At 39.6% G+C, this 27975-nt stretch overlaps 1 protein-coding gene across 2 annotated transcripts; it reads right to left on the reverse strand.

The window, feature by feature from the left end:
* Positions 1–80: 80 nt before the first annotated feature.
* On the reverse strand, positions 81–27584 carry LOC121640446 (tetratricopeptide repeat protein 39B). 2 transcript variants are annotated; one of them, XR_006010456.1, is made up of 20 exons: positions 27252–27584; positions 15472–15506; positions 14938–15042; positions 13677–13808; positions 13464–13534; positions 13280–13347; positions 11804–11868; positions 11607–11712; positions 11269–11334; positions 11048–11156; positions 10774–10841; positions 10558–10617; positions 9567–9728; positions 9281–9372; positions 7787–7907; positions 7547–7658; positions 6760–6877; positions 6535–6651; positions 1283–4898; positions 81–1249 (listed from the first exon to the last, which is right to left on the reverse strand). XR_006010456.1 is itself a non-coding variant. In XM_041986203.1 (19 exons), the coding sequence occupies exons 1-19, from the start codon at positions 27288–27290 to the stop codon at positions 4802–4804; spliced, it is 1743 nt and encodes a 580-aa protein (XP_041842137.1). In that variant the 5' UTR covers positions 27291–27584; the 3' UTR covers positions 81–4801. The 2 variants fall into 2 exon arrangements, 1 of the variants encoding a protein (XP_041842137.1); XM_041986203.1 differs by having other exon boundaries at positions 81–4898.
* Between the last annotated feature and the right edge of the window lie 391 nt (positions 27585–27975).

A 27975-nucleotide genomic window follows, 5' to 3' on the forward strand; every position in this document is an offset into this window, starting at 1 on the left:
CATTAATCTGAAACTCTTGAATGGTTTGAATGGATGCCTCATTACAAATACAAAGAGACTAAATAAAAAACACAAAATGGTGAAAATGAACAATATTCCTCTTTATTTATTTTATTGCACCACATGATCAGCACCTAACCATAAAGCCTTAAAACCTCCTGCGGTGAAGCACACGTCATAAAGTAACGTCTTCATCTGTAAAATAAATTATTCTACATATCTAATAACATGCGGTCCTATAGAAAACTGTATCACAGATTAAACAGACACACAGAGGCACTGACGTAATGAGACATGTGGACTGAAAGCTCCAACTTTTGTGGCAATGAAAGACGTCAATTTAACAACTTTAATCATGAAATGAATCAAACGATTAATTAATGACCTTCAAAACTTTAAAACTTTCATTTTTAATACTTGGGCCTTATATATGGTTTAAATGCATGTAGAATATTTGCTTTGACTGGTTTGGATCCAGATTTTGGCCAAAATAGAATTAAATACCTTTTTCTCCAGTGATTGGTTAATGGGTTGTTTTTGTGTGTAATAAAAGTACACAAATATATGTAAAATATGATATCTGATACTGTGTGTGTGGTTCGAGTAGTTTAGGACAGATTTTCAGGATTAACTTTGATGTTGATCTTAATCCAGAATTTTGTTATTTAAATAAAGTTTTGGCAGATAAATGTCACCTTAGGCTGCTCTTGTGTATTTTTATTATTTAGGAAATCGAATAAAAACCTTGATGAAAATCAGGATAAAAGTCTTTTGTAGGGTACAGTTCAGGAGATGATGTTTTATCTTACTAAAAATTAACTTTGTGCACCAGAAGATGGCAGACTGCTACTAACATGCTAATATGTTAGCATTAGCATCTGATTTCAGAATAAAAAAATAACATTCTGTTGTATTCTTATACTGATGTACAGCACCCAGCACACAAATGATGTCCCTTCCTTCATCGTTTCTGGTATCGGGGGTTACATTGTAGGGGGAAAATTGTAATCACTCACTGTTATGATTGTTTTTGGGTACATTGGTATAAAAAAATGATGACAAGTGTGTAGCTCAGCCAGTTATGAGGCTGTGGTGCAGGAACTCCTGTATTCTCAGAGTACTGTCTATCCTTGCAGGGAACCCTACACAGTGGAGCTACCCGAGGCTACGTCTTCGCTCGGTGGATGTTAGCATCCTGCAGTACTTTTATTTGCCTTGGAAGTCAGAACCAGAGCTTTAGGAGAATTTGCTGACCAATCAGGCTCCTCCTACTTGGCAGTACAAGCTGATTACATCATATGAAGCAGCTTTTTACCCACAAATACCAAAGCAGCTACAAAGCTGATGAGGTTCTATCAACTTTCTCAGTCGAACATCTACATTTGGGGCCATTTGAGTTTTCAGATATTCTGACCTCTGAGTTTAGGTAGATCAGTGGAGGGCTGTTTTATTCCACATTTCTGTTGTTTGAGCTGAGTGTGTTGCTAAATTAGCAACAGATGTGGACAGATATCTCTATTCACAACAGCATTTTGCTCTAACTCACTATTTCGTGAAGCTATGCTGGAAAGTTAGCTAAACCTTCATCACTGACACCCTGCTGAGTCGACATTTTCATTGCCACAAGTCTTTACTTCTCTGATCTTTAAAGTACAACCACTGTTTCAGGTCACACGAAGACGTAAAGAAAACTACATCCAAACATTTACAGGCACAGAAAACAGAAAAAAAGCAAAGCACACACACACACACACAATTTGGTCTTCAGGTTGATACATTCGTTATGGGGAGAAGGCCATTTATTGAAGTAGGCCTCGGCGAAGTGCGTCCTGCACCCCGATCTTTAACATGGAAGCAAAGATATTTTAAAGTTCAGTCTCCAGCTCTTTTTCTTCATCGTTTAAAGACAAGAAGAACGAATTTGAACTAATTATTTATAAGTAAAATGACTCAACCTGCCTGCATGCACGACAGGTCCTGCTGAATAAGCGAGTTGCTTTGACATGGCTGTTTGGGATGATTGTGCTTCTTTTTATGATGGATAATAAACTTTAAAGTTGCTCTTTATGTACACGTTTGATCTAAATAATTTCCAGTAGATTCTGGAATAAATACAGAAACAGAAAAGCCATGTTCCATAGTTTACCAGCTGGTTTAAAGCTATACAACAACAACAATAAGAAGGAAAATAGGATCTGTTAGAGTGAAGTTATCAGTGTTTTCTGAGGGTTGAGCGGCCGTGGGGTGAGGCTAGTCTTATTCGTGCAAATGTTTCTCAGAGGCAGAGCTGCTGTGCCGAGAAGAAATCACAGTAAAAACCAAGCAAATCATCTCAGCTCAGGCTTGTTTTCAGATTCACTGCAGAACTCATATTGATTTCCTGCATCAAATTTAATCTTATTCTCATTTAACCCAAAGCAGCAGGAGCTATGATTGGCTTTGTTGAGAGGATGTCCTTCTTTATCTCGGCTTGGTCGTACCGGCTCGGCGCAGCCTCGGTTATTACACCCAATTCACAGGATTCCTGTCATTTTTCTCTTAAGGTAAATGAAATGGGTGGTTTTATCATTTAAGGGCTAATAAGAGACATGAATATTGTGATACTACACCTCCTTGCGTCAGAGGGAGGCCTAGACTTAATATGTTTTAAAATACATCGACTCAGTCCTCCCCTGCAACGTATAAATGATTGGGTAAAAAGTCCTTGAGGTTAGATAGAGTTTCATGTTTAAGCTTCACGTAACTGATCTATTATTTGTTTTAAAGATTGAACGCTGTTACAGAAAATCAACGTCTTTTAGTCAGTTAATAAAAAAATGTATTTTCTAACATTTACAGACTGGGGATTTTATCAGAAAGGACACTGCTTTCCTGTTAACCCAAGAGTTATTCAAACAGAGGTTTGCTTTCTAAAATCCGACAGGAAGATTAAATAAGCTGCATTATAATGAAAGAATGTGAGGCCGTAAACCAGTCACTTAAACTGAATGGGCTGACTGGACGAGACGTTGAGTGTTTGGGATGGAATAAAAGCTCTGCCAGTCCCCGTCTCAACAGCACGAGTTTGACCTCTTTAACCGGCAGTTTGACCCATTGCTCGTGGTCGTACTAGAGAATCCAGAGGTTTTGGAACATTGTCGGGTAGGAAATAAATGTTTTAGCTCTTAATCTGGAGAATGAGTTTGCTTAGTAAACTAAATAATGCTATTGATGATAGATAGTATGGACTGTTTAACTCATTAACTGGATAACAGAAAAGACTCCATCTATAGCTCAGTTGTACAGGCGGAGGAGGATTTAACATGTTGTTAAACGCTAAAGATGACTTGTTCTGCAGAACACGGGTGTTTTTCCTGTCCTACATTATATAAATGTCTCATCCATCCTCTCAAGAAGATTCACTCTTGTAAAGTTTTTCCTTTAGTTTAACCCTGATTTAAATTTCTATCTTTTTTCTTTTAGCAATGAGGAGCCAAATGTTGCTTTCACCTTATTATGCTGTTATTATTTATTCGGTTTGATTACTGTGGAAAACATACTGAAGAAAAAAGAAGATGTGACGTACCATCATACTGAGAAGATGCTTTAAGAAGCTGCTGTGACTGGAAATGATGGTGCCTGGTGTTTGTGTCCAACAGGCACACATCTGTTTTGTTTTAATGTTTTAACAGTAAAGACCAGGAAGTAAATATGTAGCATTGCTATGTGGGATGGCAAGCTGGTTTAACAGAAAGTAGTTCCTCAGCTACGTGCCATGTGATCAGCAGCGGGTCTTTTAAAGCACCGTTTCCTAACAGAATGACTAAGAAAGAAATTTAAGACTGAATCAATGCTCTGGGAGTCTGTGAGGGCTGCATGGGCTCTTTATTCTGTCCTGTGTAGGGGTCTGAGGAGCCACCAGGACGTCTATCAGCTTGGCCACTGAGCATGTTCAACAGGCCTAGACGCTGCTCTGCGTTTGAGAAACAGAAGAATCAAACCTGTGGGTTTCAGAACAAGAACGTAACGAACCGACAGCGCGAACGACGACTTCTAAACGGCACAAACTCGACTATTGCTGCTGAAAGTGTGCGATTACACCGCTTAGTGTGTAATGTCCTTCAAATGCATGTTTGCCAGCATGTGCAAGCTTGGAATGAGTTGTGTTTTTTAAGCCACCGACGGTGAAAAGGCTGTGATTGCACGTGCACAGACCCGTTTCTGTGGTATGTGCACGTGGCTTGATGCTTTAATAGGAAACGAAAAAGGCAAAGAACATAAAATCTATATCTACAGTGCGTCCCTGCTGTTGACATGAATGTTTTTAAAGAAAGCTTTATCAGTTTCCACATCTCACAAACAGAAACGATAGATTCAGATTTAATTATCTTATAAATAAACATACTTTCTCAGAGATTATAATCTGGAGATCAGGCCGTGATTTGTTTCTGATAGATGTCCATTTTTTAACTTGAGGATTAAATCACTATTTTTTTTGTTGCTTCTCATGATGGACGCATCTTGGTCTGACTGGTATTTTTATGTTGTGCTTTTGTATTAAAAAAAAAAAAAAAAAAAGCTTGTCCCTATCAGCTCACTGATTAAACAACAACTGACTGCATCTCTCAGTGAACTCAGATGTTTAGAGGAAGCCCAAGTCTGTTGCAGAAGAAGTGCAAGTTAAAGTAATCTCATGTTTCCAAGCTGCTGAAAAAATAAATAACAGAAACTATATAAAGTAGATGAAGTATCCCAGATGGATGTGTCCTACACCTCTTTGCCCAGCTGAAGGAACAGCTGCAGAGCCTGTTGTTTTAGAGTTTTATGGCGTGCTGACAGGTGATCCTTTCAGGCTGTTGAGAGCGGCGTGGATCCTGAAGTGCAGCCTGGACTCCATGGAGTAGTCCTTGTAGTTTGTCCTGATGTACAAAACCAGAAATAAATAATATTCAAGAATGATAGAGAAGAAATTCTGCATTCCTGCTTGTGCTTTAAAGCTGTTTTCATTTACTAAGATGGCCACTTTCCAAAGAAAACCAGCATGACTGCCTCACATTCTACATTTAATTACCAGAGAACATTGTTGTCATTCCTGACAGTTTTGCTCGGGGCCTGCAGGGCCCCCTGAGGATGTACGGAGACATTAACTAAAGCTTATAATTAACCACGTTACAGATGTTGCACACAGACATGTGAAAGGTGGACAGGTGTATTGCATCGTTGGAAAACAAACAAAGCTGTTAACAGTAGAGATGGGATTTATGGCTCTTTGAAGGGAGCCAGATCTTGAGGAGCCGTTCCTTTCAAAGAGCCATTCAAAGGACTGGCTCGTTCTCACAATATCTTACAAAATTTCACAATATATAAGAATGACAAACAATCAAAATATGTACCTTTATAAAATCTACTATACAAGATTATATAATTATAGGAAAAATATAGATAAAAAAGGATAAATCTGAGCAGTCAGTGCAAATTCTAGTAAATGTTTTGGATAGAACTCACAGTATTTGTTTCCAAACAAAACCCTCTGTCCATAGATGCTTCACATGAATGGAGCGTGTTGAACATCAGACTTCTATGATGTCACAAATATTATTTATTTTATTTTCATTTTACTCAACTGTACTACTTCTTCTTATTTACTTATTTATTCAGTTATTTATTCATTTAGTCATTTCTAGCTGGAAGGGGGAGGCTTGGTGTGTGCGTGTGACTGTGTGAAAGATTTCATTGAGTGTTTTTATTCTTATTCTTAAAAAGGCTTGTTTTATCGAACAATGAGATATGAACTGAGATATGCATAAATGTTTTTAATCATGTAAAGAACTTTGTGTTGCCTATGGCATGAAAAGCTCTTTATGAATAAAGTTTGATTTGATTTGATTTGAGTGTCAAGAATTTGTATATAAAAAGAATGGCTCACAAATGAACGGCTCACAGCTGTGAATCGGTTCCCATCGTTCATTTAAAAGAGTTCAAAAAAATCGATTCGTTCATGAACGTCACATCTCTAGTTAACACATGAAAGTAACATGCCACCGCAGCCGTTAACGCGTGTGACGGTAACACGCCACCGCAGCCGTTAACGCGTGCGACGGTAACACGCCACCGCAGCCGTTAACGCGTGCGACGGTAACACGCCACCGCAGCCGTTAACGCGTGCGACAGTAACACGCCACCGCAGCCGTTAACGCGTGTGACGGTAACATGCCACCGCAGCCGTTAACGCGTGTGACGGTAACATGCCACCGCAGCCGTTAAAGCTTGCGACGGTAACACGCCACTGCAGCTGCTAACACGTGTGACGGTAACACGCCACCGCAGCCGTTAACGCGTGTGACGGTAACACGCCACCGCAGCCGTTAACGCGTGCGACAGTAACACGCCACCGCAGCCGTTAACGCGTGTGACGGTAACATGCCACCGCAGCCGTTAACGCGTGCGAAGGTAACATGCCACCACAGTCGTTTGTGTATATATTCTGTATATCGGTGTGTGTTATTACGTGTTTTTTTAAGTACAGGTAATTCTATAAAACTTAGCAAAACTTACTTGGCATTTTCGATGTACGTGGTGGCCTTGATGAAGTCTCCCTGTTGTTTATACAACAGACCCAACTCATAGAGAGTGAAGGGAATCAGGTAGTGATCGTATCTGATACGACTCTCACTGAAGGCAAACACACACAGGAGATATGCTCTGTCATGCTGAGAAGGGAAACAGCAAAGCTACGAGTGGAAACCAGTGTGGATGCTTTTTTGTGTGGGTGTTTTATACCTTGACAGGACTTGTGTGAAGCAGAGCTCGGCCTGCAGTAACCTGCCCAGGTGTTTCAGACAGAGCCCCTTCAACATCTGGACCAGGCAGCTGTCATCTGGATGAAACTCTGATGGATCTGAAGGAGAGACAGTCAGCAAGAAATGTAAGCTAGCAGCTAAAAGACATGTTAACGTTGTACTAGCATTCCAACATTCCAGAAACACCACTGAAGCTTGGTAAATGCCTCCAGCTCAACTGAAATGCAGAAACCTTAAAACATATTTAACCTCCTTAGACCTCCGAGATCCATATTCTGAAGCAAAACCTCTAGAAATGACTATATGTGATCAAAAGGCTTGTAGTACCTGAAACACAGTTGTTATATACAGTTTGTCCAAAACAAAAGCCAACACCTGGATTTCTTTTAATGACCACACTAAAAACATTCTGTTTAATAATTTCTTTCTGTGAAGTCATGTTATTCACAAATGTTAGTTCAAACAGTCAAAAAGAAAGAGTATTTCAAAGATGATTTAAATAATAATAAATCTAATTAATCTTAACAGTTAGTTTCCTACTAAATCAAGTTCCTGGAGAAGATTTCAGCGTGTGAATTGTTTTGTACACGGTTGCCAAAGGCTTGATTGTTGTAGCTACTTATTTCTTCCTGTCATGTTAACATCCATTTCAGTGCCCCACGTTCTCCGTCACTGATACTTGGAAAGTACATTCAAATCATAGTGGGCCCAGTAAAGAGCCCTGTGGTATTCCTGTAACAGTGCAGTATGTGCAGCATGATGCTCACTGGGGTCGTTGCGAAGCTGTTCCTCAGCAGTCTCTATGGTTACCAGCAGAGACTCTGTGTAGTCAGATCTTTTCCCGACAATGGTGAAACCGTTCCAAACGTACATCATCTCCTGCAGACACAGAAAACAATTTTTTATGAGCTTAAACCACCATCCTTTTAACAGACTCTGCTGATCGACTCAGATGAGCCATTTATTTTAATGATTTGTAGTTGATGAATAATGAAAAGGTGTCATACCAGTGCAGGGATGACCAGGGGGGTGGGCTTAGAAGCTTTATAGCGTCTGGACTTCCTTACTGCAAACTTCTCTGTGGGAATCGACTTTCCAGCCAGACGTTGTTTAAGCCCCTCCACCTGCCTGCACACAGAAACCCGTTTATAATTATGACATTATGTACAAAGTTGGACCATCAAGTGCAAAACAGTTTAAACACAAACCCTGCAAATAATAATTTTTTTGGAGCTAAAGAATTTTTAGTTTCTTAACTTTCTGTCTTTAAAAAAAGCCCCTGATGGAAAAAAATGGATTAAAACTGTTTAATTTTATTTTCAGACTTCTCAAAAATGTCCAGATTTACTCTAATTTTAAAGACATCTCTAGAAATGTCTTACTTCCCCACAGCATCGAAATGTCAAAAAGCAAAATATGCATGTTATTATCCATCTTTGAAAATAATTTCACTTTACATATAATATATTTCAATTGTTATCATCATTAATCATGATTTTGTTTAGTTAACTGACACTCATTGCTTTTTATTAACGAATTTGCTTCTGAAGAGACTGAAAATGTTAATGCAGAAGCACATGACAGACCAGTTTTATCATTATGAGCCTGATAGGTGACTAAAGGACCAGAAAAAGAACCAAGATTTGGATAAAGTTTATCTATTAGAGGGAACTTATTTTGTGGTGGAGGACCAGCTTGTTTTTCTCATGCTAGGTTTTCTGCCTGGCTGCACTTTGTGCAGATGATTACATAACTGGAGATCTGCTGAAGCTCCAGATGAGATGCAGAAGCAAGCAGATGAAACAGGAACTGTGCACCGTAAGTCTTGTTTTCTATTTTAATAATTCATTTTTCATGTCTGATTTCTCCAGCTCTGATGTTATGTATGTGATGTGACTTAAAGCCAGTCAGCTGATCCTCTGGGTTTGTGTCCTGTTCAACTCTCCAGAAGTAAATGAGAATAACTGTTTTTGTGATGGAAAACTTGACAACACCAGATTTGTTAGCATTGTTGGAAACACAGATGTACTCAGCTCACCACTGCTTCTCCTAAAGTCACAGACTGATTCCTCTTTGATGGACAAAAGTTCTCCAGATTTTGACCCCTTTTCTTTTTCATACTCCAAACTGTAAAACAGCCTCAGCATCAATTATTCCTTTAAAATGATGTAGATTCATTACTGCCGAACTTTTTCTAGGCTGTTTTTCAAAACTGATATTAAGCATCTCTAAATGTTCTTATTAATTTTATGGAATTCTTCTAAGATAACTGTTTTTAGCCATTGAGATTGTTAAATTTGCGTCTTCTGTACGTTCATGTTTTTAAGTTGGGTGGCTATTGGGACGCTTCCACTGACTACATGTCATTAACCCTACGTTACCTCCCGATGTGCCTATCGGGGTGTGATTGAGTGAATGTGATATGTAGTGTAAAGCGCTTTTAGTGTAAAGCACTGTATAAGTACAAGTCCGTTTACTATTTAAGTTAAACAGCGACTGACCTAAAAAGTTCCACAATGTCCTCCCCCGTCCTCTTCACCTCCTCCTCTGACATCATGCTAAGGATGGCTGCCTTCTGGTACACATAGATCGCCTTCAGAGTAAACAAGGTAAACATCAATTAATCAGCATTTGTTTAGCTGAGTTGTTTCACAAGTTAACATTGACTTATAAATATGGGCTAAAAATGAACTAGTGGAAAAGCTGTACAACAAAAGGCTGAAAGTTTGTCCTACGTTCAGACTGGAAATGTTGCAACAGCGAGTTGTTTTTACTTTGTGAGCTTACCTTGGACCAGCGGCTCTCCTTGCACAGCAGGTCAGCGTAGCGGTAAGCCTGCGGCCAGTCCTGCTGGTACGAGTGAGTCCACATCAGCTCCCAGTAACACAGGTGGTGGATCTGCTTCCACTCCTGCTGGCTGCTGATACACTCCTCATACCGCGCACGGGCCTGAAAACACATCAACACCGTTTGTAAGTTTGTAAAAGACTGACAACAAACACAGAAGAACACCAAAAGAAAACATTTGTAAGAAGGGAAGCCTGTAACTGCTCCTTAAATCATGTTTTCATCATCTCAAAATAGGCTGATGATTTTACTAATAAGTAATCATTTAAAGAATGAAGAGTAGTGAAAATGTATTAAAGTGTGGTGATGTAATCTCCATAAAATTAGGATGTTTGATAATAAAGAATCATTTTAAAAGTGAAAAAGTTTTGAAAAATTATAAAACCAAAGAAAAGTTGATAAATAAAAATAAATAAAGTAAATAAATTTAAATAAAATAAAAAAAAATTTAAACATTAGAAAATTAGAATATTTCCAAACAATAACGGTAAAATCAGAAAGTCAACATATTTATAACATATTTTGGATTGTCGATAAGGATGTATTTGAAAATTAAGAATATTTTCTAAACAACCAAAATAACATTTTGTGTAAATTGTCAAATTTGAAAAAATATTTATTGGAAAATAAAAATATTACTAATTTATGCAAGAGATTTTTTAAAGTATGACATCTGTAAGATTGGTAAATAAAAAATTAAAAAATAGATTTAACATTTTTAGAACATTAGAAGTTAAACATTTTAACATTTTTAATAAATACCAAAATACACTTTACTTTTCTTACTAAGAATTGTGAGAATTTTAAGAATATTGCTTTTGGAAAGTCTTCTTTCCAAAAGCAATATTCTGAAGAAGCCCAATTTTAAAGGTAATGTTAAAGTGAGGTTAAGGACCATATCAGATAGTATAAATAGTATAAATGTGCAAACCCTCTCAAAGTTTCCTCGCAGGGCAGCAATACGAGCCGAGTAGAAAAGAATAATGGAACCCTGAAAGCAATAAATGAACATGATATTGGTAATGGTTAGTTTGACATACAAAAATAAGCAAAAATTAACTTTCTGTACTATGAGATTACATTTTGAATACTTATTTATTTACTCACTCCTAATCACACATTGTTCATTACGCTCTGGTTGGCTTACTTTGGGGTATTTTTGTTGGTATGGTTCCAGTAGAGCTTCAGCCTCCACCAAATTCCCCTCCCCAGTTCCTTATGAAAGAAAATATCCAAAAATAAGTTTGACATCTTACAGTTTTGATACTTGTAAAAAAAAAAAAAAAGACTCCAACCAACTTTATTTAGTGCAACATTATCTGTCCTTTGAAATACAAGATTCAAGATGTAGACATAAACAGGGTGAAGCAAAAGTATAGTCATACTATGCCAACAGAGAAAGAGATAAAAGGTTTTCCTACCCAGTATTAGGGAAACATATGTGTGGTAGAAGAGAAGGGTCAGGGCGGAGAGGATCGAACGCAAACTGTTGGTGGAGGCTCCCTCTCTAAGCTGAGATAAACCAAACCTCTACAGACAAAATGGGACAGTAGCAGGTCATACTTTACAAAACAATAATTTCAAGTATTGGTTGTGTTCAGTTTTCACTGGATATTGGTTTTAAGACAGATGTTATACTGACCCTGTTTCCTGAGAATCCAATAAACTCCAACAACCTTAAAATCCTCTGAGGGAGGAGAGACAACATCTAAAAAGACAGAAATCACTTTAGAGGTAAATACGGATAGGTAAGGTACAATTTTAATTAATCATCATGTATTGTTCTCTATCTGAGGTACTAGGTTTGTTTGTATATTTGCCAATATGCTGATGACACCCGGCTAATTTTGGCAATGGCAGATACCCTCTTCACTTTCACAAACTTAATCACCAAAACAAATTATTTTCACGTTACTAAAGTAAGCTAAGGGCAGTTTTTGCATTATGTCACTAAACTTTGAAAAAAGTCAACAAGTTTACCAGGTTGAATGATCCAATTCCCAGCTTGACTCCGCCTTCAAACTGTTTGAACGAATCAGATTGTTCAGCCACATCCTGAGTGACATTCAGCACATTCTGGCAATCCCTATTGGACGACATGAAGATTGAGGTGAAAGCTCGACTAGTTCTTCCTGTTACTCAGTATACCTTTTAAGTAACATCTTGCCCTCACTCACTTGTAGATTTGGTAGCTGGTTCGAATCTTGATGCCTCCTTTAATAAAACTGATCATGTTCTCATCCTGGAAAATTGACAGACAGATTATTTAGTTTAAATTTTAGTCAATGATCCCCGTGATGAGCATAATAAGATAATTAATTTCTTTCATTCTGGTTGGTGTCCTGGTTGCTATGCTTTCTTAACTAATAGATGACTGTAAATAGACTTCTCCTGTTAAATACCAATCTATTTCTGTATGATACACAGCTTAGCCCCTTAGAATCCTGTAATTTTTCCCTAAAACAAGTTTTTATGAGACTTCTTGTGGACCAAACATGGTACTGGACTACTTTTACTAGCTGATGTAACCGGATCATTTCTCTTACAGGAACATCTGCTACTGGAGTGCAGTATGGCTTAAAAGATAAATTGCATTGGCAGCTGGTCTGAAATAAGTGTTTACTGTATTTAGAGTTAAGATTGTAGCCTGGTATACATCAGTGGTTCTCAACCTATTTCCTTTGGGGACTACCTTCATGCAGATACTAAAAAGCCATGGACCCCCTGCTGCACCATGTGCTGAAACCATGGTTGGCTTTATGCTTTCAAAAGTGAGATTCTCACCATTAATAAATTTTCTGGCTGAGTCCCGTCCTTTGATGAGGCTAAAGTTAAATTAACAACATATAGCCCTATTTTGCTTCTTAAAATAGGGACAATGTGTGGACATTAATCACAATGGCTCTGAATGTTCAAAGCCTCAGGGACCACTCATGTTCTTTGGGGGACCTCCTTGGGGGGCCCTGGACCCAAGGTTGGGAAACACTGGTATACATCATTCACATCTCATGAATCTTAGCTTTCTAATTGTGTATAACATAGTAGTATAAAAGTTTTGTGAATGGTTATGATATTGTTTTCTTTTAGAAATGGTCAGGTTGTTTTGACTATTAGTTTGGGTATTTTGGGTATTATGGAAGGTTGTTGATGGAAGGCTCCACTACAGGTGGAGAATTCCTAGTGGTGCAATTTCACTATCAAGACACCTTGAATTCATCAAATCTGTTTGACTCCCTGACGAAGGCCTGTTGGTGTTATTAAAGGTCACTATGACTCTGTCATAGAAATAAAGGCATTTTAGTGCCTTTAAGTATTTTTGTGCTGTCTCCAGCATGACAATGAGTTCACTGGACTTCAATGGCCTCCACAGTCACCAGATCTCAATCAGGAGATTCTCATCATGGATGCAGCCGACAAATCAGCAGCATCTGTGTGATGCTATCATGTCAATATGGAGAAAAACCTCTGAGGAAGGTTTACAGCATCTTATTCAATCTATGACACTATGAATTGAGGCAGTTCTGGAAGAAAACGGGTCCAACCCAGCACTTGAAGGTGAACTGTGAGTGTATGATACCAGCATGGAATAAGTGTGATTCTCTAGTATGAAACCAATTTCGGGCAGCTATAAATGCGAAGACAGTAATTCTGACCTGTACAAAGGTCAGCGTAGCTTTCTGCAGGAGACACTCGGCGTAGCAGATCTCTGCATGCATTTCCTCTGCAAACATTTCGAAGCAGTAGTGTCACTTCCTGCCAATTTCAATGCATTGTCATCTTCTACACTTGGTGCATGAGTCTGCTGCCAATAAAACGCTGTGTGGGCTGGACACCTACCTTCCTGCAGGTTGGACTGCTTGCTGATCAGACTGGAAAGAGATCCGACCATGGAGTTCCTTTTCCTGAACCTGAAGAGACAAGTGAAAGACTTAAAATTCCAAATCTTTAAACCTGCTCCCCCATATGTTCAGATAAATATGCAAGTTTTTAAGTTACAAATGGTAAAAAACTCGGGGTGGTAGTAATAAAATCTGAAGTAGAAACTCTTACCTCTGACAGGTCTGCAACGCCTCCTTGATGGTTGTCATGGCAGTCTGGATGTCTTTGTGCTCGAAGGTCATGGCTGCCTGCATCACCAGGATGCTGCTGTAACCCAGAGCGTGGTACATACTATCCCTCCACCTGCAAACAGTTCAGTTCACTACACAAATAGCAGCAGTCACAACACACAGCAACATCAAGCTTGCGTAAAGCCAGCAGAAGAAATAAAGCTCTGGACTTCTACTGGGTCATGTCAACACCTTCATTCTTTTCTTTTCATTGTGGTGTAGATCTGCTGCTGTGCTTGGGATCATGTCCTGTTGCATGAGACGGTTTCAGCCGAGCTTTAGCTGTCAGATCTGACTCTAGAATACTTTGGTATTCAGAGGGGTTCATGGTCAACTGAACGAGGACACATCACATGTGGACTGATTGTTCATATGTGATGTGGGTGAGATAACAATTCATTGTTTGCTGTTATCACAAATTCTGCCAAGCTATGACGTGGGTTTGATTAGATTCAATTAGATCAATTTGAGACGATATCAAGTGTTGAGTTAACTCAAATTACTTTCATTCATATCAGAAAAATCCACTAAAAGATCAGAAATTTATTTCCTTTAAACTAAAACAAGTTAAATCCCATCCAGGATGCTGAGCTTTAATTCTTAATTATACCCACAGTTACAGAAACCTTTTGCATGATTTTATGGTACAAACCTAAAACCATGCTTGTTGTACACAAGCTGACACTTCTGCCCCCTGGTGGACACCTTTTACACTACAATGGTTTCCACATATCCAACAATAATAAATGGTAAATGTAGAAAGATATTTCTGGTTAATTTTTGTTTAAAGTCCAAATAAAGACTTCAGATTAGAAAAATGGAATTTAATTTCCATTTCTTTCTTGGGTCTTGAGTTAAAATATTCTCATGTCAAAGAAAGCTGAAAGAATAACTCTCTATTTGCAGACATTAAATCAGGAAATAGCTTAAACTTTAATCCTTTTCTGAGTCTCAGACCATTATTTTTTACTACTTAGTTATAATAACCGGGTTAGAGCAGACTTTATACACCACACCTCTGATATCCACCTTTTCCTCATTAAATCAGAAATGAGGAGAGTTTTCATGTTTGATCATTGAATTTTATGGTTACAACCCTCGTAGTCTGTAGCTTTGCAGGACAAACTGTACTCGTGGACATAAAGCTGCACGCTGCAGCTGTGCTGCTTCACACATATATATGCATGCGTTGCCGTGGTTACCATGGTTTAAGTAGTTCCAGTGCTTGAGAGAACTTGTTGTTGAGGACAAGGTTGAGCGCACACTGGGTTTCCTGGATGGCGGTCTGCAGATCCATTTGACATGCTCTGTACACACACACACACACACACACACACACACACACACACACACACACACACACACACACACACACACACACACACACACACACACAGATACATCAACCAAACTGCACAGGAAGTGACTAAAAATTTAAAAGAGACTGAAATGTATGCACAAGAAACAAGATATCATTGAGCATCACACACGCAAACTGTTTTCCTATCCCTGTGGGGACCAGTCTTTGACCTGACCACATCTACCCCAAACCCGCCATCTAAATTTCACCCTAAAACCCTAAAAATACAACGTCTGCACATGAGGAGCGACTTCTGTTGGGTCCTAACGAGGCGTAGTAAATACAAACACACAGATTAAACCACCAGTCAGCACAGGAGACTAAAAGACAGACAGGAAAAAAGAAACAGGAGTGAAACGCATGTGTTTGTACTCACGCAGGAATCCGATCGTAGGCATCCTCGAAGCAGTCCTGAAACACAGAAACACGGCAGAGTCAGATTCTCCATGCAGGTCACAGAACGTCTCCCAACAAAGCTAATGTTTCTGGATCAGGATTATTCCAGAATCATCGGAACTGCTCCCAAACACCACCCCATACATCCATTTAAAGTTTATTACCACAAGTTCTGCCACGAAAATAGAAACAACTCCACATGTTTTGTTAAGCTCTTCTTGCAAATGATGAAAGTATTGATCATTGGTCCAGGAAGATGGCCGCCCTCCCTGGTTCTGGTCCTGCTGGAGGTTTTTCCTCTCCACTGTCGCCCGCCGCCTCGTGCAGGTCAGGATGGAGGACCGAATCGATGCAGCCTACTGGTTTCCTTAGCCAGGTCGTTATTTATATGAACATTTATATGAATAAGAGTTATTTTGTGGTTTTCATGACCTTCCAACACAACAGCATGTTTTATCATATTTTCAGGTGTTGACTGTTTCAGGTTTGACACGGTCCTGGATTTTGGTCCTTTGATGGACCGCTGACCTGCGGAGGGTGGAGCTGGAGCTGAAAATGGATGGATTTATTTTAATGGACTTTCCCGACTGTTTGTGCTTTTCCTGAACAGCACACTGTGTGATAGTTTTTAATTTTTCTTTTGTTTTTACATGTTTCATTTCTGTCATGTCAGGGCTCTTCCATAATATTAACTCATTAAAGCCTTTAAATTTTTATTTTTTAATTAATTTAATTATAATTGTCCATCTTTTTCTAACATTATCACTTGTTGTCCCAAATTATTCGTGTTATGTAAGAATTATGCAGAATTACATAGAAATTACAGCTTTTTGAGTCTTTTAGTCTCATATTTAACTGATTATTAAAATATTTCTCATTACATTTAAACTAAATTTCCCACTTTTTTGTTTTACATATTGCCACAAATATTTATTTATTCTTTTATTCTTTGTGTACTTATGTCCAGGACTTTGTGTTTTTATTTTTTGTCTTTTCAGAGCATTCATGACGTTTAGGGCTTGTTCTGGTTATTTGTTCCCTGTCTGTCTTTCCTCAGGTTTCCAGACACATTTTAAGATTTTTTTCTGTCTTGATTGTTTTGGTTAAAAAATGTGAAAAAACTGTTAAGTTCAAACAGGTTTTAGATTTTTGTTATCCAACATCTGTCAGCAGAGCTTGTTGATTCTTAAGTATTTCTACATTTTCAAGGTTGTTCTCAGTGTTTTATGGTACATGGACTGTACTTATAAAGCCCTTTTAGTCATGTGTTGATAGATACATACATACATAGCTCATGCAGCACTTCCATTATTATATACTAAGTGCTTTTCATCTCTCACGCAGATTCCTACTCTTCAGCGTCTTGTCCAATGAGACTTCGGCATGGAGTCAGGGGAAGCCTGGAATCGATCTACCGACCTTTGGTAGACGACCGCTCACTAGTTGAACCTTTTTGTGTGTAAAACCATGAACATGTGAGCTGCCGTCTTTGGAGAAATGCTTCCATAAATATCTCAGATGACTGTGGCCAGATTTCATGTTTGCTGGTCGAGCTCTTCTGGATCGAACTGATGACGGGTGCTTATGGAAACACTGGACTTTTCTAGCAGCAAACATTCTCCAGATGAGATCACAATCCAGTTTTTCTAGTTTTTTTCTCCAACATGAGATGAAATAAAAATATCTAGTTATGTTTCCATCACTTCAGTCTGATCCTTGTTGTTTTCTGGGGACTTGGCTTTCTAAGTCTTCATTAAGAAAAAGAGTCCTTGCAGTGTGACCTTGTCCACAGACTTGTGTCCCCACAACAGGAGTTAAACTCTCACAGAACGTCTCTGGAGCCTCAGTAACAGGCTAATAATAGCAGCCCAGTGGCTCCTTACATAACAGCATCCAGCTGCAGCCACTCTGCCTGCAGGCTGCAGCTATCAAGCCGTGGCGGTCCAGACCTCGGCTCCGTGTCCCACACAGACTCGGGGCTGCTCCCTCCACAGCAACGCCGACACGTCTCTAAAAACTGAATATTGATCCCTGCAGCCTGTTTAAAAATGGATGAAAATGTTTCGATCCATGCAGGCTAATATTAACACGGTAACTGTAACTACGGGCATTTTTACCCACAGCTTCGTCTACGGGGTACAAAGCGTCAATAAACTTCTGAATAAAACGTAAAGACAAGGTGAAAACACAAAACAACTAAAAATTAAAGTTATAAACAGACAAAAGTAAAAGAAAACAAATAACCCTTAAACTTGAAAATAGAGCCACAAAACAAACATTTCTACAAACACAGAAAAGGACAAAAAACTTTTTTTAAATGATCACAGAGTTTTGTTATTTAGACGACAGAGACACAGAACAGCTTCAGAAAGACAAACTGACTACAGATAAAACAAAAGAGAGAGAGATTTGTTAGAGGCAAAATAAAGACCACATAAAAAAAAAAAATAAAAACATGAATTTTCTGGCCATTATTCATTGTTAGGGACAAATTGTGTAACTTTCCGACCTTGAACTCTCCATTCTGGACTTGTTTGATGGCACTGTGACATCTTTTATGCCCAGCAGTGTACTGAGGCTGAGAAACCCCTTTTCTTCTGAGATGCCGCCATGGTGCTGCAGGTGAGTTTCGCTTCACACGCTGTGTCACATGCTAGCAAGAGGATATAAATGACAGAGCTCACGCTGCAGGTAGGTGGATGCTGTATAATCGTCAGTAGGATTAGGTTTTAGGTTTTCTAACCTTCCCGAACCTAAATGCTAATATTCTGTCGTGCTTCTTTAGGGGTTAAATAAAATGGTGAGGAGTTTGTTCATGTCCATATAAAGTAAATCATATTTTATCTGTTTCATTAAGTAAAGAAAACATCCAACATTGTGTTCAGGCACATCTGGTTACGTGAGCAGAACAACATATAGAGAAAACGTGATGGATGACGATGACGAGTGCAGTCAGCTGAATATTAGCACAAACAAGAAGAAATGAATGAAGAATAAGTGTGTGACTCCAAACATACGGCTGTTTCTCTCTCTCTCCCATACAAACAGATGCTCTCTCTGTCAGTGTTTTTGTCTGTTCGCGGCATTCCACACAAATACCATAAGCTGCTGCTGTGTGTGTGTCATTACAGATTAATGTGGTTTAACCAGCAGGTCCAGCACATTAAACCACAATGCTCCAACGCTCACGTGTGACGATGCTGCTGAACTTCTCAGGTCTGGAGAGCTGAGCGGAGGCGTGTCTGTAATAACAGGATAATAACAAGGCTAGAGGACAGAGGGCGTTTCAAGTCTCTGTTATTCTCTATTGTAAAGACGTGGCACTTTAAAAATGTCCTTTTTTCCCATCAGGGATTCTGCTAACTGACGGCAGCTCATGCTGTGTGGAGCTGAAATGGTCAACAGTAAGTCTGAGAGTTTTTACTTCGTCCGTAGGATGAAAACTGATGATGTGGAGAAATGACAGCTACACCTGAGTATCACGTTGCTGACAAGGACAACTCAAAGTCAGAGGACGTCTCCTCTGACATCTGCAGCTTTCTAATCAATTAGTCAAGACTTCCACACTGTGTCCTGTTACCTAAAACATGCACACCCTCAAGGTGGCTCAGAAACTCTCAGTGAGGCCCAAACTACTCTCACGAGCCAATAAAACCACCCCAGACACAACTAGTCCAGACTGGGGAAGCACTGGAACCTTGTTGTACCTCCTGAGGGATCTGCCACTGTAGACCCATTAAATTTATGTAATAAGCAATCACCTTGTTAAGCACCGGGAACCTTTGAGGAACCACGAGAAGATCTTTAAGATCCTTTGAACTAACTCCCTGTCTCATCAAGCCTCTACAAGATTCCACCAACCTCATCAACATCCCTCTTAATGCCCTTAAACAATTCTCAGTGATCTCAACAACACCCACTACACAACCGGGAACCTCATGAAGGAACATCGAGAAGATATTAAGGCTGAATTTTAAGAGTTTGGCCATAGTATTAATGTTAAACAGAAAACATGACGTAAACACAAATAATGGTGCATTCAGTTTGACTCGGGTCAGATCTGGGAACTAGCAGCCATCTTTAATGGGTGAAGTCAGAGCTGGTGAGTCTTCCCGGACTTTCTGAGTTGGATATCCGACTTCAGGTTTGACTGATTGAAGAACAACAAAACCACAAGATGAAGACATGGATCCCGAAGACTTTTTACAACCACAGCTAAGACTAAGGTGTAAGGTAATGACAGCATGGATCATTCCACTTATTATTATAACCTGTCAGATTTAAATATAACAGAACAAAGTCAAATAACTATCAGATGCATTGTCTCCTGTGTTTAAAAGTACCAGAAGGATCATATATTTACCACACATACCTATATGGAAGTAGCTAACCAAAGCAGCATCCATCAGAAAGATTTGTTTTAGTTTGCAATAGAAAAGTGTAAAACTGCATCAGACTGAATTGGGTCATTCTGTATAAAAATGTCTCCTTCCCGAATCACAATAAACCTCAGCTTAATATACAATACACTGAAATGTCTTAAAAAGGAGAGTATATTAAGACAAGATGGCCTTCCATGTCCTAAAAACCAACTTTCCATCTAAAGACTTAAAAAACACTCACCAGTATGAAACCATTATGAAAACACCCCTTACACAACCTGTAAAACCCCTTATTCCCACAGAGGACGATCCACACTTTCTCATTACACTCAGTTTTCAACGCTGAAAAACTTCCAGACACCCCTATAATCCCTTTAATGACACCCATAAAAAACAGAGTACAGCATCCAACCTCAAAATAATGGAGAAGCAGCATTTAGCTGTTAAGCTGCAAACAAGTGGAACAAACTGCCAGTGGAGATTAAACTTTCCCCAAATGTAGACATTTTTAAATCCAGGTTAAAAACATTTCTTTTCTCATGCATGAAATCTGCATGTTAACTTTTTTACTTATCTTGCTTTTAATCATTTTAATGTAATTTATTATTTTATTGTGATTCCTACTATGTGTTGCTGTCATTTACTATTTCCTAATATCTGTAATGCTTTTAATGTTTTATGTAAAGCACTTTGAATTGTCCTGTACATGAAATGTGCTGTACAAATAAACTGCCTTGCCTTGTGCAAAATGTATCCAGCAGGGGGCAGAAGACAGGTATCAGACTATGCAATTGGTTGTAGATCAACATTTTGAATATAAAATTGCAATAGAGGCCTCAGAAACTGATTGTATCAAATATGACACTCATGCTGTTAAAGGGTGAAGACACCTGCTACCTCCACTGAAATCTGAAAATGCTCTGTTACCTCTTTCACAACCAAAATCACCTAAAAGACTTTTATGATTCTTCTATTGGCCAAAAAACAGCCTTCAAAACATTTACAGACCCATCTATACCCTTTCCATCAACTAAAGAAATCCATAAAACCTCTAAAATGACCTGTAGAACCTCTGCAACCCTCAAGATCTACAGATCTGAAGACACAAGCTGAAGCTCTGTCATTCAACAGCAGCCTGTCAAAGAGTCCTTTAACGGTCCTTTCAGTGAAACCTGAATGTTGCATTGAGGCAACACTGGGACAATTTCAACTTCTAGAGGAATTCCCAGAGTCCTGTCACTGACCTCATGACCTGAAACTATTTACCACCCCTTCAAGGATCATCAGAACTTCTAGGACATTCTCCGGGGACACTGTTAACCCCTTTTAAGATCCTAACAGTCTTCCCTAAAACTATCCTGAGCGTGATGAAGATTTTAACTGGTCCAACTGAACCATAATATTCTGAGTGTCTCTTAACTTGATTCCCGTGGTTTCATCTCGACCTTTAACCTGCAGAGGAAACAGGAAGTCTGCCTTTGAGACACAGACAGGGATCTCTGTGTTTTCTGCTGACCCAGCAAGCCAAACAACGGTTTCATTCATCACCTGAAGCTCTCGGCTGTAGGTGAGCTTTAGTTTCTCTTATTAGCTGCATTAGGGTAAAAAAAGGGAGCATTGAGATGGGAATAAAATCAGCCATTAAACTTTAACTTGGACATATATGCTGATATAACACAACATCTGCAATACATTCTTTTTAAACTGTGTTAATGATTTTTCTTTGCAAAAATCTGTTCCTTCTGCAACAAATACAGATTTAAGATAACATTAATGAAACTATATTTTATATTTCTACACCGTGTTGGCAGAAATTTAAAGCTGCCCTTCTAAAAAGTGAGTTGCTCAGAAAACCAGCAACACTGCCATCAAAAAAACTATCCAGTCCAAGTCGATTTTATTTACAGAGCACTTCAAACACTATAAATGTTGACCAAAATGCTGTACAGCCAAATCCCCTCTTAGCTTTAGCCTTGTATTAGTTAGCGGATGTCAGAATGTCCTCCATTTTTAAAGCATCCGTCTTTTGAAAGCATTCATCTGTCTGACAATCATCTGCAAATATAAATAAATAAAGGGAAGGTTCTATTTAAGCAAAATGGAGCCTAAGGGGAGTTAATACAGAGTAAAAAGAAGAGGGGTGAGAGTTGAGCCCTGTGGCACTCCACAGGCAAGGAGGGGATGGAGGGGGGTGTAATGAAGACATAAAAAAGACTCAAGGAGAAACTCTCATTCAAGCAGGGCCTGATCAGCTCAGGACTGAACTTTGTAGGCTAACACAGTTCCAGGTGAGATTATAAGATTTTATGGTAATATTTCATAAAAAAAAACTTTAAAAAGTGTTCTGTGCTGTGATGGGCTTTCAAACTAGACTGAAAGACCTCATGAAGATGGTTTCTATCTAATTAGACCTTCAGTTGGATAAAAACAACTTTTTCTAAAGTTTTGGAAAGGAACTTTATTTGTGCTACACCAGAGAACAAACTGAAAAAAACAAAAACCCCAAAATAAGACATTCATATAAATAACGTATCTAGCAAACAGCTTAACACATGGGACTGAGTGATGGGTTGGTGGCAGTAAAATTGGCTTTAGAGAGTAATTTAATGGTCAAATACAGCAGAATTCCCTAAGCAAGCAGCACGTTTTATCTCAGACAGCCAAGCTGCTGAATGGGCAAAGCAAGCCTATTAAGCTGGAGATAGTCCATGTTTGCTGTATTAATTCTTCATACTGTTGACATTCCAGTCATACCTGTTGATATTTGCACCCAGTGGTGGAGGATGCTTCAGCTCCTGGGTTGACAACAGCTTAAACTGGACTGGACAGACACCACAGACACCAGGCTGTATGTCCTAAGGAGCCTCTGGTCTTTTGGAGTGCAGGGGACACTGCTGAGATCCTGTTTCTGTGGTGGCATCAGCCATCTATTATGCTGTTTTTTGCTCTATTATCTTTGCTGCTGTAACACCGAAATTTCCCCACCGTGGGACAAATAAAGGGTCATCTCATCATATCTTATCTTAAAACTAGCAGCAGAAACAGCTGACCGACTGACTGGGTGTTATGTTATTGTACACAGACAAGACATGCTTGTTAATTTCTGTCAGCATGTTTGTGTCGTTCATCATCACATTGCAGATTTTTGTTATAAACGCAGCTTGTCTGACGTTCCTCTGAACTCAAAGTCAGCTGAATTCCTGTGAAATGAGATGAGGCTGACAAAGAGTGTTTGTGGGCTCGGATGAGGGGAGATGCAGGATGACTTTAGCCCAGCCAGTCCAGTCCACGTCATCCACCTGAAAGTGTCTGCACAACATAAAATCCATGAAAGAGCTACTCCTCCAGGAAAATCTGAAGTCTCCTGAAGCGTATAAAGTCTGATCTAATCAGCTGTGATGAGAACTCTTTCATTCTTTTAGGTCTAGGTAAATCCAGAAAACTCTAAATCCACCTGAGAGGCCTTTAGAGCTTCAGTAAATGTGTAATAAAGCCGCTTAAAGATACCTCTGAAGAAAGTTAGATCCTATAAGATTCTGAAGCTGCTGCACCAACATTAAGACCACCTTCAACATCCAGTAATCTCACCCAGGCGATGACAGGGCTTTATTTAAATCCTTTAGACTCCCAGAAGTATCTCTAGAGTCCCCGCAGAGACGGAAACCTAATGAAATACACTTTTAAACTCAGTGTAAAACATCCAGAAGACCCTCCAGAGACTTCTTGGATGACCTCTTTTGGTAGTTTTTTAATTTAGGACTCTAAATTAACACCAACCAGCCAGTTTGTGGCTTCACAGTATGTCGCTCCGTGGTGACTTTTTGCCACTTTTGGACATTTTTCCGTTATATAAATAAAAACATTAATAATAATAGAGCAATAAAATAAAATAAAGCAATACAAAAAGCAAAACACCGAAGACCACAACGACCAGGACAGTTAAAAAGAAAAATGTTTAGGTCATCTTGAGATAAAGGCCAGTCCATAAAATGTTCCAGTGATTGTGCAGCTCGAACACTGAGAGCGAGGTTGTTCCAGAGACTAGGACCTGCCACAGAAAAGGTTCTGTCACCTTGAGGCTTAAATTTGGCCCTTGGAATGGATAACATCAGCTGGGATCAGCTGGATTTCATGAATAAGCAGAAGCTCAGATGGAAGACAAAACTGGTGTCACGTCTGTTTTCTACCAGTCTTCAGACCAGCAGCTCCATTCTGGACCAGCAGGAGATGATGGACAGAAGATGGATCCAAGCAGAAATACAGAGAGCTGCAGCAGTCCAGTCTGCAGGACTGCATGTTCAGAGACGTTAGCTGGAAGGTTTTACCTTAGCTAGCTGTCTCAGATGGAAGAAGCCAGATTGGATTTCTGCACTCACCTACTTACACGTGTTTAAAGGAACCGTCAAGGTTTTTTACATTTGCCGTACAGAAAGAAAATAAAGGGCCCAGAACATCATCAATACCCGGACTGAGTTGCAAAAATGAACATTTCTGTGTTGTTTTTATTTAATTTTCGGAAATTTAAGGACATCAACTGTTTAACATCTTCATAACAAAGCAACAACAGACTAAATGAATCCGTTCCTACTTTTAAGGGCTAATAAATCTGTATGTCATCTACAAAGCGGTGAAACGAAATGCAGTACTTTTACAAAAACAGGACCCCAGAGGCTAAATATACAATGCCAGTAAACACTGTGGCTAACCCTCCAGCTCCACCCGAGGCCTGAGGGAGGCTGAAGAATGAAAAAGCTCAGAAGAAGCTACAGATTCAGCACACTGAACAACCAATGACAAGCAGTTTGGTGGTTGTTCAGCTTGTATTTGAATCTCTTTGTGTTTTTTAGCCCCCTTGATTAATTTTCCGACCAGAAATGCAAACATAGAAAGTCTCCTGAGACCGGTGCTCCATCCACTTAGAGCTCTACATGATTGCCCTGAAATGGGTCATAAAGGAAGTATGAAAGGTTTATGGCCGGTAGTGCTGATGGAAGGCTTGCTGAGTTCATCTGATGAGGCTGTGGATGTCTGCAACCAGCAGAGAGAACCGAGGCTCTAATCCTTCATTCAGATCCACTGAATCTGACAAGCAGAACCTTTTAAAGACCTCTGACACACATCCTCCAGACCACAGCTGCAGTGGGCACTCCCTCTCTGGATAGCATGAAGTTGGGTGGATCAGGTGGAAAAACAGGATTTACGAGAAAGATAAAGGTTAAATATTAATCTTTCCAGCTCACTTTGCATCCCGTTCCCAACACATACTTTTTTTACTTCACTCGCTGGTTATTCTGGATCAGACTCAGTGTAAAGAACCTTTATATTCTACATTCTGCTTATATTCCGCTTGTTGTGCAGAGAAAAGCCTGTGGCTGAAATCAGATCTGTCATTTACATAAGCCCACACACACACCCAGGAAGTGACAGTATCACCTCACTTAAAGCTGATTACACTCTGCAGATGGATAAATACAATAATCAGCTGTCTGCCAGCAGCTCACCTGAGCTGGAGGGTTTACGCCTGAGCAGCTCCACATGGAAAACAAAAGTACCAAGCCTGCAGGAATAAAACAGGCTGCTCTGGAAAAAAAGCCTGATGAAGAGGCTGGTGGAAGACGAAGGCTGTCTGCAGTCACTCTGCAGATGTTTCCAGTCTACTGTGGTATATTAGCTCTTTTGTTTTCAGTCTTTTGTGGCCATGGGTTGATGAGAACCAACTTTACAGATTTACTGCACACCTGCTGGGTGGATTCTCTGTCACCTGGTTAGCTGGTTAGCTGGTTAGCTGTTTGCTAACTGTCAACACAATGGGAGATAAATAACTATAAACTTGGTCCTGAGGACAATGGAGTGTACTCTAAGTTGCTATAGAAACACAAACAGGAAGACCACTGAATCCCTGTGTGTTGCATCAGGTGAGTAATAGCAGGATTCTTACATAAGTCAGGAAACTTTTAGAGTCCTATAAAATGGACTGAGAGCTGGTTCTGATGTAGAAACAATACCAGCTTAGTAATGGTACTCACTGAAGCCCCGCCCACACCAGTAGCCTGTTGGCTAATTCTGGGATTTTTAACTCGCGTTTGTCAGGTGTTTAATGAATTTGCATTGTCTCTATATTATATACGCCTAAACAGGAATATTCTGCAGAGCAACCTTTATACAACACTTTAAAAGGTTATTTAAAAGCTGTTTTTAGTGTATCTGTTTGTGTGGACCAGTGACTGGCCTCTACGTAATGCTATGCATGACCAGACACGTGGCCGTGGAATTAGTTATCGTGTACTGGTTTCTTTATGTCTGGCTAGCGTTGCTTTTAAAAGTCAGATTTTCTTTTGATTTAGCTATGGCACTGGGGCCGTGTGCAGCAAAGATTTTAAATAAATTATTTTGGTAAGTTGTTAATGATAATTCAAACAAACAAGCAAACAAACACTGAGGGACTTGCGGTTTTGACGTCCCGTCAAATATAATTTTCCTGATCCTGATCAAATAATTTAATTTTTAAACCTGTGAAAGTGATGTTGTTGCCTAACCAAACCAGGAAGTGAAAAACATAATGTGGTATTCTGTTGACATGCCACCATAGCAACCAGCAAAACGGCCTTTTTTGAGCTTTGTTGGAATTATAAAACAAATGTCCAATATTATTATTTTTCAGACATAACCTAATCTGACTGAGTCATGTTTTTTCCCCTAAACCTAACCAGGAAGTGACAAGAGCTTCTTATCACGTTACTGACTGATTGTAACTCAAAAGTGATCAAACATTGTCTATTTGGGGGTGAAATTTGCATCCCATTATTAAGTCCTGTGTTTAACAGTGCCATCCATCCTCTCCTTCCTAATCACAGCTTGATCTGATGAAAAGTTTTAATTAAGTTATCTAAACTATTACTTGCATACATGTTAGTAGTTTAGATTAATGTTTAGATGGTGTAGGCTGGGTATGATGATGCCACCTGATCTAAAGGGTCAGACCCTGAACTAGATAAGGTGGGTAAGAATGAATAAATGGGTGAAAGTTAAAGTTCCTCTGCAGGTTTACTGTTAGGATAAAGTGTAGATCAACATCCGAGACCCACCAGAAAATTAACTTAGTGGCAAATAAATCCTGCATGATATGTGAAAATTTCATTATTGGAGAATTTTCCATTAGATTGCATTTCGCCCTTCTGAAAGCAGGAAATGAAGCAGAGTCCTGATGCTGATATGGGGTCATTACAAGAACCGGACAGTCACAGAAACCAGAACCAGAACAGAACGTGCTCATTCCAGTCGCTCGAGGAGGACCGAGAGGACCGAGAGGACACGAAGCACAGAGGGTGTGTAGGAAATGAGATGTAACAGGAGCTTTCAGGAGGATCAGTGGTCTCACCTCCTCCTCGGCCGCCGCTCCGTTGCCGACGTGGGCCATATCGGTGGCGCGCGCTTGTGTCGGCCGGGCTCCGCTGCTGCTCCGCCGCCTTCAGAAGAGCCCCGTTCCCATTTCTGTCAGACTCACCGCCGTCCTGCTGCAGATTTACGTCCCGTTCGGTGTTTCGAGCCCCCGCGTGATGCTCCTGATCTGCGTGATGGGGTCGTTTCTCAGAGGTCCCGGTTTGTCCTTGTGTCGGTCGAACTTGGAGGTTTGGTTCTGCTCTCTTCCGTGAAATAAAACCCGACTACCTTTGACAAGCACTCGCTGAGAACACACACCTCCCACATTTCCTTTTCTCCGCCCACCAGGACGACACGCGCACACACTCAGAGGCTGGGTTTACACAACCATCCTGTATCCCTCCATCACAGCCTCCATCCGCAGTGGCGGAGCTAGACTTTTATACAGAGGGGGCTAATGCAAGACATATTACAAGATCTAATAAATCCTATAAAACACAATATAAAATTATTAATAAACTGCATGTGACTCCTGTAATTCGGAGTAAGTATGATAATACATGTACCAAAATATGTCAACAATGTCAAAAAGAAACAGGAACTTACTTTCACCTAATATGGTCATGTCCTATCATTACTTCATTCTGGTCTTCAGTCCTTGTGGAAATTGAGAAATCTACTGGTGTTAAACTGCCAAAGGACCCAAAGTACTGTATTCTTGG

This window comes from Melanotaenia boesemani, chromosome 5 (assembly GCF_017639745.1).
Source record: "Melanotaenia boesemani isolate fMelBoe1 chromosome 5, fMelBoe1.pri, whole genome shotgun sequence".
In the NCBI taxonomy this organism is placed as follows: domain Eukaryota; kingdom Metazoa; phylum Chordata; class Actinopteri; order Atheriniformes; family Melanotaeniidae; genus Melanotaenia; species Melanotaenia boesemani.